Source organism: Eulemur rufifrons, chromosome 30 (genome assembly GCF_041146395.1).
Source record: "Eulemur rufifrons isolate Redbay chromosome 30, OSU_ERuf_1, whole genome shotgun sequence".
NCBI lineage: Eukaryota > Metazoa > Chordata > Mammalia > Primates > Lemuridae > Eulemur > Eulemur rufifrons.
The window spans coordinates 87,899,150-87,914,038 of record NC_091012.1 but is presented as its reverse complement, the minus strand read 5'-3'; the positions used below and the strand labels follow the sequence as shown (position 1 = coordinate 87,914,038).

The window sequence follows — 14,889 nt, the reverse complement described above, 5'->3', positions numbered from 1 at the left end:
CACACAGCCTAACAGCCCAAGTCTTCCAATAAAGTGGAAAGGGCTAATCAAGCTCTAAAATGTACCCTGGGGAAACTGTGCCAGGAAAACTTCCCTACCGTAGCCCAAAATTCTCCCTATCACCCTTCTCAGGTTGAGGGTCTCCCCTAAGGAGGTCCTCCAACTATGCCCCTATGAAATGCTGTATGGAAGGCCTTTCCTTCATCCTGATTCACTTTTGGACTCTGAAACAAACAAGCTTACACAGTATGTAAAAGAAGTAGCCCAATTCCAAAAGGCCATAAAAGAATTTGCTATGAAGCAAGAATTCCAACCTGAACAAGGCACTCCCCTTTATCAGCCAAGGAACCTAATCTTTATGAAAACTTAGAAGGAACCAGTAAGTAGGAGAGAGAGATGTGAAGAAAATCAAAGATATAAATAAAGATGTATTTTTGATAAGGAAAGTAAAACCAAAGGGAATAATTCTGAGTGACAAAGAATCTTATATAGTAAATTTTGGCCCTAAAACAAACTGACTGGTTATTTAAGAAAGGAAAATTTAGGACAAAACAGAAAGTTCACGCATGTCGTAGATGGTCTGTGTAATTTGTGATAAGGTTTTTGAAAGAGAATTTATGAAAAAAATTTGTATTTGATCAAGTTGGCCACAATTGAAAAAATTTGGTTAAAACAAGACTCTCTTAAAGTATTGATTAATCTTTGGGACCCTCAGGGGATGGCTGGGATCTTGGTTAACACCAATTATATCAGCTGCAACTATAGTACTGATGGTCCTAATCTTAGGCCCCTGTGTTTTTAATCTTCTTGTTAAGTTTGTCTCTTCCAGACTACAGTAATTCCAGACAAAACTTCTGGTTATGCAGGGTTTTCAGCCAATTCCCACAAGTGATGAGTCCCTAAATGCTTTAGATTTAGCCAGACAACACTTCTACCAACAGACACTCTGACCTTAATTCCTCTCACAGGCAGCAAGGATTATGGGATCCAGACCCAACTTCACCTCCATCCAGCAGGAAATAGTTATAGACAATGAGTCAACGCCCTGAAAGAATTCAGGGTTCCAAATCCTTGAGGGGGGATGTTAGCATAGGTAGGAAAGTAAGACATGAGCAGAGAAGTATGGAGCAAGCAGTGTGAACAAACAGGACGCTGAGTTAAGAGAGCATACTGTAACAATAACAAAATAAAAATAACTTGCAAGTGTCACAAGAAATGTAACAGAAACAACACAGGACACATTATATGACACTGTGGTTTGCCTCCTGCCCAGTGGTCTTTGGGTGCCATGACACATGTGGGCCTAACCATATAAGGTGAAAACCTCCACAGCCCTATGGCAGGGAGGAGATGACATCCCCACTGGTCAAGAAAAAGGGGAAGAGACAATGTCACAAAGGAGGAGAGGTCAGATGGAAGAAAAAGGGAGGACACAGAAACACGGGGGGCATGATCCACACAGATGTGTGCCCGTTCTTATCCCTGGAAAGTGCACTTTCACTTCAAGAAACTCTCTCTTTCTCTGTCTGCAACAGGTTCTTTGTTGCTCACTTCCATTCTTCAATCATGAAAAGAACCGAGGGATTTGGGGGGCAGCCGGTAACAGTTCCATGGAATAGACTGACCCTTGAGCTAAAATTTGAAAAACAGGAGTTAGAAAGATGGCATTTCAGATATATAGTATAAATAATGGAACAGAAACAAAGAGGCACAAGGTCCAAGAACGGGGGGCAATTCAGGATGATTGGAGGGGCAGGGTATTTGTAGAAAAATAGTTAACAATACGGCTAGCAAGCTAGTTAGGTGGAAATTTTTAGGGCCTTGAACATCAGGCTATGGTGTAGAACACATTGAAGTTCATAATCAGGGAAATGAAATGACAAAAGTTATACTTTAGGAAGAATAATCTAGATGTGTTGTGTGGGATGGACTGGAACTTTCTCCGTGAAGGCACGGAGAAAAGTCATGCATAAAGTAACCTAAAACTAGGGCAGAAGTTGAGGGACTGAAAGGGACAAAATAGGCCATTGCCATTAATATGAAATGTTCACCTACCTCAAAGTGTTACTGTGAAGACCAAATAACATAATAAAAACTTGAAAAGTATATTTACTTACTACTGACAAATCCTAAAAGGGGGTCAAGAGAGCATAGATGAGGACTTTAGGGGTGACAGGTTTTAGGAAAGGAAGGAGAAAACCAAAACAACAAAAATATCACCTTTTGCAGGCAACTAAATATATACTATTAAATTTACTAAAATCTTAAGTAATTACAAGACCTAATTTTGGTAAAGACTCAACACCAAGAAAAAATGCTTACAAGTAAAAAGAAACAATTTTAAATTATCTCAACAGTGTAAAAATTATGTACATATAAGAACAGAGTTTGAAAGGAAAAAGAAAAAATTATTTAAGAGGTAGGATTGTAGATATTTTTCTAATGTTTTTATAAGATTTGGTTTTATACAATTAAAAAGGGGGAAATGTAGAGTATAAGAATCATATATAGAACAGGCAATTACACCTCTATTATATATCTTATTTTACAATATGGGAAAGAACATACTTCTCTTCAAAAAAGCAAAAACTTTAAGATAATAATGAGTAACAATATAATTCTGTATTTATCATTCAATCAAAATTCTAATGTAAATTTCCATTCTATTTCTACCCCCACTGCCCAACGACAAGTGCCCTTTATCTTGCCACTGCCTACTCAGGAACTCCATTACAGACCCATCAGCCAGCAAATATTATATTTATCAAGGATTTTTAACTGGGGTGATTATGTTTCTGATCCTCCTGACATTGCATGCAAAATGAAGCATGTGTGTATGTGTATTTTTCCTAGGGAGATGGTCCATGGCTTTTATCAAATTCTCAAAAGGCCTAGCATTCTAAAAGAAGTTTAGAAGCACTATTACGAACTTTTCTTCCTCCTCCTACTAATCTCAACAGCCAATTAGAACCAGTGTGTCAATGGCTTAGAGAATGTTATTTATTCAACTATCTCTGAATGAGGAATCCTCTGAATTCCTCTTTTCAATCCCTAGTGCCACTTTCAACTAAGACCTTTATATTTCCATTCCTTACATTTATAGCCCACGTAAGCTTCGTCTCTATTTACAACTTTTATATCATTGCTGCTATTCCTCACCACCCCTTAGGATCTAGTTTTTACCTTCCTAGATGATTTCAGAACCTAGCTTACTTTTTCCTCCACTCTACTTCCATCTCAACACTAGCAAATGCTAAACTCATCATCAATCTCAACTTTTCTACTCCTACTCTTAGATCTACACGTACTACAAGAACAATACAAATTTGTCCCATCAAAAATTCATGTGAACTTAAACTTAGCTATGTTGCTCTTGAATATTACTCCTAGCAATAAACTAAGCTCACAAAGTAGAGGCACCACATACAAAGGGCCCATTCCAACAGATTACAGTGAGGAAACAAAAGGTTGTCAAATGTTTTTAGTTTACAGAATCTGAGGTCCAAAGAAACAAGTGATCTGTCCAAGATAATAAAGAGCAGAAATAGAGCTCAGGTAGGTGGTCAGGAGTCCTGGTCCAGTATTCACCATATCATGTTATGCCATTTGTACACTAGTTGTTTCAGCCTCTTTAACATTTACAAATCAAAATCCTCTAAATTACCTATATTTTCTTTACAGTAAGACTTACTACTACTTCAAGACCCCTTAATAGTATTCCATATCATTCCTTCCTAGCTTATTGGGTAAGAACGATACACGAGACAACAATTAAAAGCCTTACCGAGGCCGGGCATGGTGGCTCACGCCTATAATCCTAGCACTCTGGGAGGCCGAGGTGGGCGGATCGTTTGAGCTCAGGAGTTCGAGACCAGCCTGAGCAAGAGCGAGACCCCATCTCTACTAAAAATAGAAAGAAATTATATGGACAGCTAAAAATATATATAGAAAAAATTAGCCGGGCATGGTGGTGCATGCCTGTAGTTCCAGCTACTCGGGAGGCTGAGACAGGAGGATCGCTTGAGCTCAGGAGTCTGAGGTTGCTGTGAGCTAGGCTGATGCCACAGCACTCACTCTAGCCTGGGCAACAGAGTGAAACTCTGTCTCAAAAAAAAAAAAAACCTTACCGAAATCAAGATAGACTATCACTCTCTCATATGAAGAACTGGATTGGTTTGGTATGTCTTGCTCTTCTCAAAACCAAGCTGGCTACCTTCTAATAGCTTATATTTTCCTAACGACTGTAAATCATTGTTTAGTGATTTGTCCTAATGTATCCTAACACCAGAGCCATGACAAGAATCCAGCACTTATGACTACTGGTTTATCAATGTTCTTTCTGCTACATTAACCCATATTTAAAGCGAGTTGTGACCCTGAATGATATAAATTTAAGTCAGTTCTATCTTTAAGAAGATACCTATTTAAATTATGATTACTGGTTATTTATTCTGCCTCTTAGAAGTTCATTAAAAAGTCTTTCTTGGTTTCCTAATAAAAGGACTATGCTATGGTCTGAACGTTTGTGTCCCCTCAAAATTCCTACGTCAAAACCTAATCACTGGCCAGGCACAGTGGCTCAGGCCTGTTAATTTCAGCACTCTGCAAGGCTGAGGCAAGAGGATCACTTGAGCACAGTAGTTTGAGGTTACAGTGATCTCTGACTGTGCCACTGCACTCTAGCCTGGGCAAGAGTGCAAGATCCTGTCTAAAAAACAAAAGAAGCCCAATCACCAATGTAATGGTATTAAGAGGTGAAATAGGATTAGTGCCCTTATTAAAGAGGTTCCAGAGGGCTGTCTTAACTCTTCCACCATGTGAGGACACAGGTAAAAGGCATTATCTATGAACCAGAGAGCGAGCCCTCACCAGACACTAAATCTGCCAGCATCTTGATCAGTGAGAAGTAAATTTCTGTTGTTTCTAAGTTACCCAGTTTATCGTATTTTGTTATAGCAGCCCAAATGTACTAAAATAGACTATTAGTCTAAGACATTCTTTCACATATGCACATTAAATCCCTCTTCCTGCAAATGAAGTCCATGTCTTTGCAGTATATCCTAATATTCCAGGTAAGTCCAGGTATCACTGAACTGTTAGAAAAATAACTTTTAATTTTATTTAAATACTTATCCTTCAGGTACTTTAAATGTCACCGAATCACTCTTCACCCTTTTTAGTTCCATGCTAAATAATTCACTTAAAGGCATCCTTATTTTATCCTGAAAACAAGTTCTGTTTTTCATTCTTTTAGTACATTTAGGGTCTGCTCAGTAATTACTATAGTTTCTCCATATGCATCTCATTGTGAAACTTAAATGTGAACTAGAGTTCTCTAAAAAGTAAAGTAAAAGGATTAGTTCCCTGGTGGTGTTATTGTTTCCCACTTTGGTTAATACGAAGGCCAGAAGTAAAGCTTTTTAACTTTTATCTACTTTGTTAACTACTAGCAGCCTGTCAACGGTGGGAGAGTAGGAAGGGGGAACTTAATACTAGAAGAAATTAAAGCTCCCATCCTTTGTCTTTGAGGTCAGAGCCAACAAACTAAAACAAAACAGGCTATCCAAAAGAACTACTAAATGGAAAATACAAGGTAATCATGCTAAAATAAAATGTGTGCCAAACCATACTGGGCATATCTCCTATAAACCAAGAAAACGAACAGACTGCTTTGCTGCATGTAATAAACCAAAGGGCATGAGCCAGTCAAAAACAAATGAAGAGAGTTCTACATCTGGCTCCTTGAACCTACTATCCAGCAAAACTGGTAAAAATTATAACAGGACAACCATTTAAAGTCCCTAGAAATGGTCCTGGGGACATATAGCAAATAAAATAACATTTATTCTCATTCTGTCCCCAGTGACCTATTGCTGAAGGTAAGTTATAGGTGAGTGTGGCCAAGAGGTAGAGGCTCTCTTCTTCCACACACCTGCATGGGAGGGACTGTGAACTAAAATAAAATCTTAAGGCTCACCCCCCACCGGCTGACTGAATGGACCTCCACTTGGCCAAAGGAATATCCTAAAACTAAATTGCCTGACAGGAGGAGGGAGGTCTGATATGCATCATCATGCCTCATCATGCCCCTCTCCCTTCTTGGGGACATCCTTTGTAACCCATTAACAGGCCTAAGGGCCAAGCAAGACAAACCTACAGGTCCTCAATTTACACAACAAATATATGTCCGGTGGCTTATCTCTGCTAAACAGCTCCTTATGTTAAAACATTCCAAACCTTTAGACAAAGCTTTATGTTTTTAACCAATTACAAGTCAAAGAATCTTTAAACGCACCTATAACCTATAAGCCCCGCCCCTTCAAGATGGCCCACCTTTTCGGGCCAAACCAATGTATGCCTCCCACATATTGATTTATGACTTTACCTGTAACCCCTGTCTCCCTGAAATGTATAAAACCAAACTGTAAGGCCGGGCATGGTGGCTCATGCCTGTAATCCTAGCATTCTGGGAGGCTGTGGCAGGTGGATCGTTTGAGGTCAGGAGTTCGAAACCAGCCTGAGCAAGAGCGAGATCCCGTCTCTACTAAAAAAAAATAAAAAGAAATTAGCTGGGCATGGTGGCACATGCCTGTAGTCTCAGCTACTCGGGTGGCTGAGACAGAAGGATCGCTTGAGCCCAGGAGTTTGAGGTTGCTGTGAGCTGGGCTGATGCCACAGCACTCTAGCCCAGACAACAGAGTGAGACTCTGTCTCAAAAAAAAGACAAATTGTAACCCAACCACAGTTGAGTCCACTTGCTCAAAAGACTTCCTGAGCGTTATCCGGGTCACGATCCTCAAATTTGGCTCAGAGTAAATCTCTTTAAAATTATTTTACAGAGTTTGGCTTTTTTTCCCTTAATAGGATAAAGGATCTACCTTGGGTGTGATGCTGCTTGAGACTACTGAGGCCCCAGTCACCCTGGCCCTGGCTCGTAAGACCTTGGTTCCAAACCAGGAGAGGGAAGCCAAAAAGACCTGAGGCGACTGATACTTCCCCCAACTCCACCTAGCACTCAGCTCCCAAAGTGAGAATATCACTCAAAAATGCACCATTGTCCCCACCTCCAACTCCAGAGCCGTGGCTCGAAGATTTTGCCTGAGGGGAGAAGGTGGCACACAGCCCCTAAACTCTTCCCAAAAGAAATGACTTCATTTGCAACTGGGTGTGAAAAAGTTCAAGCCTAAGGTTGCACTCAAAAACAGTGGAGGTTGTGGTGAAAGGCAATGGGGAAGAAATTGGTGGAATCATTGGACATAGAGGCTAAACTGTCAGTTAGCTGGTTTGACCCAGAGAACCAGAAAACAAGGAGGGGGGACAGCTGGGAAGAGCTTGCCTAGGATCAGAAAAAAACTCAAACACTGACCTTAGCAACCACTCCTTCAAAGGAACCCGAATTTAATTGTTTTAGTCTGTGCGGATAATTTATGTCCCAGGGCATGCTGGAAACAACAGTAGCAGGAATTAGCAGGAACATAACTGGGAAAGAAACAAAGAGAACTCTGGCAAAACCATTATCATCCCAAGGCGACTGCAGGCATATCCAAGGTTATGCCCCCCTGAGAAGCAATGTCAGATGCTTAACACTATGGGGGTCTGGGGGTGGGGAACAGGGCAGTGACATCACCAAAATAATCCACCCAGTCTCTAAAAAAATAAGCAAATCGTAAGTCCCTGGAGGGAGGGGACTAGTACTCAGAGTTGTTACAATATATTATCTAAAATATACGGTTTCAAAAAATAAATAAATAAAATAAAATATACAGTTTCAAAAAAATGTCAGACATACTAAGAAACAGGAAAACATGACTTATATGCTGGGGAAAAAAATCAGACGTGAGGAACTGCCTGTGGTTTGGACCAAATGTTGGATTGAAGAGAAAAACCCTTCACAGTAGTCATTATAAATATGTTCAAAGACTAAAGGAAACCATGTTAAAGGAGTAAAGGAAGGTGTGGTAACAACGTCACAATAAATGGAAAATGCCAATAAACAGAAACTATGGGAAAAAAGAAATCCAATTATGAGAGTTGAAAAGTATAATAACTGAAATGAAGAATTCATTAGAGGGGCTCAACAGTAGATTTAAACTGACAGAAGGAAGAATTAGTGAACTTGAAGATAGATCAACAGAGATTAATCTGTGGAACAGAGAGGAAAAATGAGTAAAGAAAAATGAACAGCGTCTCAAAAAAAAAAAAAAAGGTAGGACATTATTAAGCTTACCAACTTATGCATAACAGTGTACCCGAAGGAGAAGATAAAGGGGAAGAAAAACAATTCAATGAAATAATGGCCAAAAACTTCCAAAGTGTGTTTTAAAAAACAATAACCTACACATTCAGAAAGATCAACAAACTCCAAGTAGGAAAAATGTGAAGAGACAGACACATTAGAGTAAAAATACTGAAAGCCAAAGGTAAGGGGAAAATTTTGAAAGCAGCAAGAGAAAAACAACTCTTTACTAACTAGAGAACCCCAAGATTAACAGCTGATTTCTTAGCAGAAACAACAGGGGCCAGAAGGCAGTGAGGTAACATATTCAAAATGCTCAAAGAAAAAAACCATCAAGCAAGAATCCAATATCCAGAAAAGATATTGTTCAAAAATGAAAGCGAAATAAAGACATTCCCAAACAAAAACTGGAAGAATTTAATGCTGGCAGAACCACTTCATAAGCAATACTTTAGACTGAAAGCAGGTGATCCCAGTCTATAATTCAAATCCACACAAAAAAAATGCAGAGCATCAGAAAATGTAATTATAATAGGTAATTACAAAAGACAGTATAAATGCATAATCTTTTCCTTTTTTCTTTGAACTGACTTAAAAGGTAATTGCATAAAACAATTATACCTATATTATATATGTATGTAATGTATTATTGCACCTATGACATATGGGTATAATATATTTGTCAATGACATCACAAAGGAGATGGGTAGGAGCATAGCCATATTGGGATAAGGAAACGACTCCACAAAGTAACTCAAATCCATTAGAACAAGTGAACAGACCAGAAATGATAAGGTTAACATAATAAAAACTATAAATATATACTTGCCTTCCTTTATTCTCTCAGTTTCTTTATAATGCATAAAATTATATAAAGTAATAACTATGAACAAGTATTGTTGGAATTGTAACACAGATGCACTATATATAAAAAAGTAAAACAACAAAGGGGGAAAAGGAACTAGAACTATACATGAGTAATGTTTCTGTATCGCACTACAATGAAGTTATAAAATTATTAAAAGAAAGCATATGAGTAAATCTTCATGATCTCAGATTTTGCAGTAAATTCTTAGATATAATACCAAAAGTATGAGCAACAAAAGAAAAAATAGATAAATTTGACTTCATCAAAATGAAAACCTTTTGTGTTTCAAAGGATACTATCAAGAAACTAAAAGGATAACCCACATGAGAGATTTAAATAATATTTGCAAATCATGTGATAAGGGACTTGTACTCAGAATATATAAAGAACTGTTACAACTCAATAATTAAAAAAGAAAACAACCCCATTAAAAAATGGGCAAAGAATCTTTCCGCAAAGAAGATATACCAATGGCCAAAAGGCACATGGTAAGATGTTCAATATCTTTAGTAATCAAGGAAATACAAATCAAAATCACAACCAGATGCCACTTCATACCCACTAGCATGGCTAGAATCAAAGTCAGATAACAAGTGTTAGTAAGGATATGGAGAAACTGGAACCCTCATTTACTTCTGGTGGTAATGTAAAATGTGTAGCCACTTTGAAAACCAGTCTGGCCGTTCCTTAACAATTAAACACAGAGTTACCGTATGATCCAGCAATTCTATTCCTAGGTATACACCCAAGAAAAATGAAAACTTGCACATGAATATTTATAGCAGCATTATTCATTTTTTTTTTTTTTTTTTTTTTTTGTTGAGACAGCGTCTCACTTTGTTGCCAAGGCTAGAGTGAGTGCCGTGGCGTCAGCTTAGCTCACAGCAACCTCAGACTCCTCGGCTTAAGCGATCCTACTGCCTCAGCCTCCCGAGTAGCTGGGACTACAGGCATGCGCCACCATGCCCGGCTAATTTTTTCTATATAGATTTTTAGTTGTCCATATAATGTCTTTCTATTTTTAGTAGAGACGGGGTCTCGCTCAGGCTGGTCTCGAACTCCTGACCTTGAGCAATCCACCCGCCTCGGCCTCCCAGAGTGCTAGGATTACAGGCGTGAGCCACCGCGCCCGGCCTATAGCAGCATTATTCATAATAGCAAAAGATAGAAACAACACAAATGTCCATCAGTTTTTGAATGCATAAAGAAAATCTTGTATATCCATACCATAGACCCTTATTTGACCATAAAAAGGAATAAATTACTTGTACATGCCATAACACAAATTTGCCTTGAAAACACAATGCTAAATGAAAGAAGCCAGTCACAAAAGACCACATATTATATAATTCCATTCAGATTAAATGTCCAGAATAGACAAATATATAGAGATTGACATAGATTGGTAGTTGATTAGGGGACGGAGAAGGGGTACAGGAGGGTGACAGTCAAAGGGAAGAGGCTTTCTTTTTGAGGTGATGAAAATGTGAAATTGATTGTGGCATGGTGGTATATATCATTGAATATACTAAAATCCATTGTACACTTTAAATGGCTGAATATGGTATATTCATATGGTATATGAATTATATCTCAATAAAGATGTTAAAAAAGCCAAATGAAGAAAGTGTATGATCAGTGTCAGAATCAAAAGTCAAGGGCTGGTTAAACTTGGATAAAAGGTGTCTAGGAGAAACTATGTAATGCCTCAGTTTCTACCATTTAAGTATTAATGAAATAAACCCAAAATTCTATCATTCAATAATCATAAATCCTTTTAATATTAACTAATGTAGTAGAGAGGCAATGGTATAATAAATCATACAATTTAGGCCAGGCATGGTGGCTCACGCCTGTAATCCTAGCACTCTGGGAGGCCGAGGCAGGAGGATCGCTCAAGGTCAGGAGTTTGAGACCAGCCTGAGCAAGAGCGAGACCCACCTGAGAAAGAGCGAGACCCTGTCTCTACTAAAAATAGAAAGAAATTATCTGGACAACTAAAAATATATATAGAAAAAAATTAGCCGGGCACGGTGGCACACGCCTGTAGTCCCAGCTACTTGGGAGGCTGAGGCAGAAGGATCGCTTGAGCCTGGGAGTTTGAGGTTGCTGTGAGCTAGGCTGATGCCACGGCACTCTAGCCTGGGCAACAGAGTGAGACTCTGTCTCAAAAAAAAAAAAAAACATACAATTTAAATCTTATCATATGAAATCTTCCAATTTTAAGAATAATTTTTGTTTCCCTTTATTAAATATTAGATAAGTATCTTTAGAATTTGATGAACATTTATTGTGTGCCTAGTGTCTATCAGGGTCTTATTTACTCTTATATAAGTACCTGACATACAGAAGGCAATAAATGAATGAATGGCCTTGAAGGATATCATTTATCCATATTGGGACTTACTTTTCTCATCTACATAATTAGAAGTGCTGGATATGATATTCTCTAAAGCAACACTATCCAGTAAAACTTTCTACAATGATGGAAGAAATGTTCCATATCTATGCTGTACAGTATAATAGCCACTAGCCACATGTGGTTACTGAGCCCTGAAAATGTGGCTAATGCAACTGAGGAATTAAAATTTTAATTTAATTTAACCACATGAAGCTAGTGGCTACTACATTGTACAGCACAGCTGCAGGGCATGATCCTCGGTGCAAAATACATTTTACAATGAATCCCAGTAATCACATACATGTTGGAGTGTGTATATATACATAAAACAAAAGTTCATACAATACATCCCTTAATGTGTAAAATGCACTGAATTTCATCTAAAAAAGGGTTAATCTAACCCACTAACATGATTTCATAACACTTCTGTAAGGTTCCTTTCAGTTCTAAAACATAATGCTCTAAACTAATGATTGCCTTAAAAGTATGCATTCAATATTTATTTTGTAATCTCAATCACAAGTCACTAATTCATTTGCAGGTACCTCAGGTTACAGCAGTTTCTACTTTGAAACCTTCATAATCATCACTTCATCTCCCTGTCAAATCCATATTTTACAAAAAGATGACAAGAGTTCCAAGCCTTTAAGAAGTAGTAAACAAAGGTAACATCTTTCCCTTGTTTTTAACACTTCAGAAATGGAGTTTGGGGGATAGTTGTGGGGCACAATGTTCATGAAAAGAGAGAAAGCCATTGCTTCCTCTGAAATTCCTAATGACTTCTTCCCCCCTTCTCCATCATTCTTTCAGCCTGAGAAAGTCCTAAAAATTTTATCTTAACTTCATTTGCATTATTGGAGACTGTAGAACAAAGAGATCATGTGTTAACAAACTTTCAACTATAAAACTGTTTAAAAACCTTAATAAAACAATCTATATTTGCTTCTCTAAGGCTAATCTTCTGCTACTTCCTATCTTTAACTTCTTACTACAGACTAAACTATATGCAGATGTACAAAAGGTCTATGCTCTCTCTTACCTGTGGGCCTTTGCACATGTTTCCCTCTTTAACTAACTTCTAATTTTCCAGGTCTTGGCTTAGATATCAGTTATTCAAGGCAATCTTCCCCACCTTAAGATTAGATTTAATGTCCCTCATGTATATACTCTCAGTACCTTGTACCTTCCCCATCATTGCACAGTTCTACTGTATTTTAACTGCCTATTATCTATTTTCCCCTACTAGATTTTAAGTTCTTTAAGGGGATTATATTTTGTTTTATTCACTTCTGTAAAGATGTTCAATAATTACTGAATGAATGATGAATCTAATTCCATCAGCCTTCCACATACTTAGTGCCATTCCCTATTCTCCCTGTTGGGAATGTTCTCCCCAGTTCTATCACCAGCATGAGACCCTTTTTATAGTCTGGTCTTTAATTAACACTATTTTCTCTGGATACCTATAGCCTTTATTCATACCATTCATTTGATATTTAACCTACTATTCTGTTATTCAGTTATTCTCATAATGCACAGATCCACTCTCCTTAAACTATGCAATCCTTGAAGGCATAACTGTTTCTTTTGGTACCCCATTATCTAGCACAGTGCTATGTACAAAGTAGATGTTAAATATTTGTTGACAAAGAATCAAAATTTAAGAGGTTATTTCTCATCACAAGGCTGACAATACTTTAGAGCAATACTGATGAAAAAGTTGTTGCAATGAAACTTTTTTGTCAACATATAGGAAATAGAAATATATACTGAAGTATAGCAAGTACAGATAATTATTTTAAAAACTGTTCTTGAGTGAGGTAATAATGGACTCAAATATCAAGTACTATAACCACAAGATAAGCAGCCCTATGGCTTCCAATGTGACCTGTGCACACAGAACACCACTGTATTTTCAAATGAAAGGACAATCATGTTTATATATGAATGTAGGGCAGTCTATGTTTTGGAAAGATAATTATGGTTTTGGCCTATCAAAGAGCACGCCGGTCAGCAAGGGAGTTAATTCATACCACTTGTTTATAGATAGCTTGCTGTCATCTTACAGTGCCCTCCAAATTGCTAATTCCGACTGAGTAAAATCTGAACCATAGGCAAACTGTCCCAAATTCCACTACTAACTCAGAAAAGTAGCCCAGTCTTCCCTGCATTTAGGAAGGTAAGCAGGCTGGGAATGCCCCATACGTTAACGACAGAGAAAAACTGTAAATCCTACGAGAGACTCCAGGGCTCCAGGTGCCCTCTGCCCGGAACCTCCCGCCCCGTTCCCCTTGGCTGTCCCCAAATGTTTTTATTCGCCCCTTCCTCAACTCACTAACCCTAATTTCCTTCATTTACTGCTGCTCGGAGTTAGCCCTGACAATCTTTCTTCTTGGTGCTCTCGCTGACCCGAGGTCACGAGGGCAATCTTTTCCCTATAGGCCCCCTTGTCCTTCACCCTACTTTTCCATGTAAACATTTCACCTGATAGATTCGAGCGGTTCCCGAGGCGCCGAGCTGATATAACTTCCATTGCTGACCTGAGCGGCTGACAGAGACTAGCGGCCTGACCAGAATCGCGGAGGGCCGGCGCTTTTCGAAAGCAGCCGCCGCGGCTGCCCAACGCCAAGAATGCATCGCGAGCAGCGCCATCTTGAGCGAGGAAAGCGGAACCAAGAGAAGAGGATTGTGGGACGCTGGCGGACCGAACTCGGCGGCCTTAATCTTCTCTCCCCTCCCCCTCGTTTTTCCAGGGCCCGAGACCGGAAATAGCTTGTATTTGAAGATTCGAAGGTTTCGGCGTAGATACCTGTTTTCTTCTAGGGCCAGGCTTTGATTTTCTTTCTTACAGAGCCAGGAATATTGGAGTAACATTGTCTTTCTCTCTTTTCCTAGGGTTGCCAGATAAAATACAAGATGCCCAGTTAAGTTTGAATTTCAGATAAACAACGAATCATTTTTTAGTATAAGTATGTACCAAATACTGTATCTGCTAAATTTGGCAGCCCTATCTTGTCCATCATTCCACTCCCTTACCACCTCCTACTCAGTGCTACTCTCCACTCTTTCCATTTTCCCTATGCATATTCTTATCTTCACTCTCCTGTGCACTAACACTTAGGGTAGATTAAACTACAGACATTAATTTCCCCTGGGAGGAGGCTTCATCTGTGAGATTCACTGCCTCTCTGTCTTGTAAGCTCTTTTACTTGGCCGATTGTTTTCTCTTGCGCAAACCCAGGGGCAGTTTTGCTTTGGTCTGTTGCTCCTGGGACAGTTGCTCATACATACACCACAGACTTTACTCTGCTAATTTGCCTCTCTCTTTCTAGCTCTTCACTTTGGTTTCTGCAGCATTCTTACTTATTTAAAAACCCGCTAGAT

The 14,889-nt window shown here is 38.8% G+C and overlaps 1 protein-coding gene across 6 annotated transcripts in view; it reads right to left on the bottom strand.

Moving 5' to 3' along the window:
* ABCB7 (ATP binding cassette subfamily B member 7) overlaps positions 1-14,157 on the bottom strand; it is a 103,613-nt gene extending 89,456 nt beyond the window's left edge. For all 6 annotated transcript variants that reach the window (XM_069462798.1, XM_069462801.1, XM_069462799.1 and 3 more), the window contains exon 1: positions 13,990-14,157. In XM_069462798.1, coding sequence (XP_069318899.1) covers positions 13,990-14,157 — 168 coding nt within the window. The remainder of the gene's footprint in view (positions 1-13,989) is intronic.
* Positions 14,158-14,889: the final 732 nt, after the last annotated feature.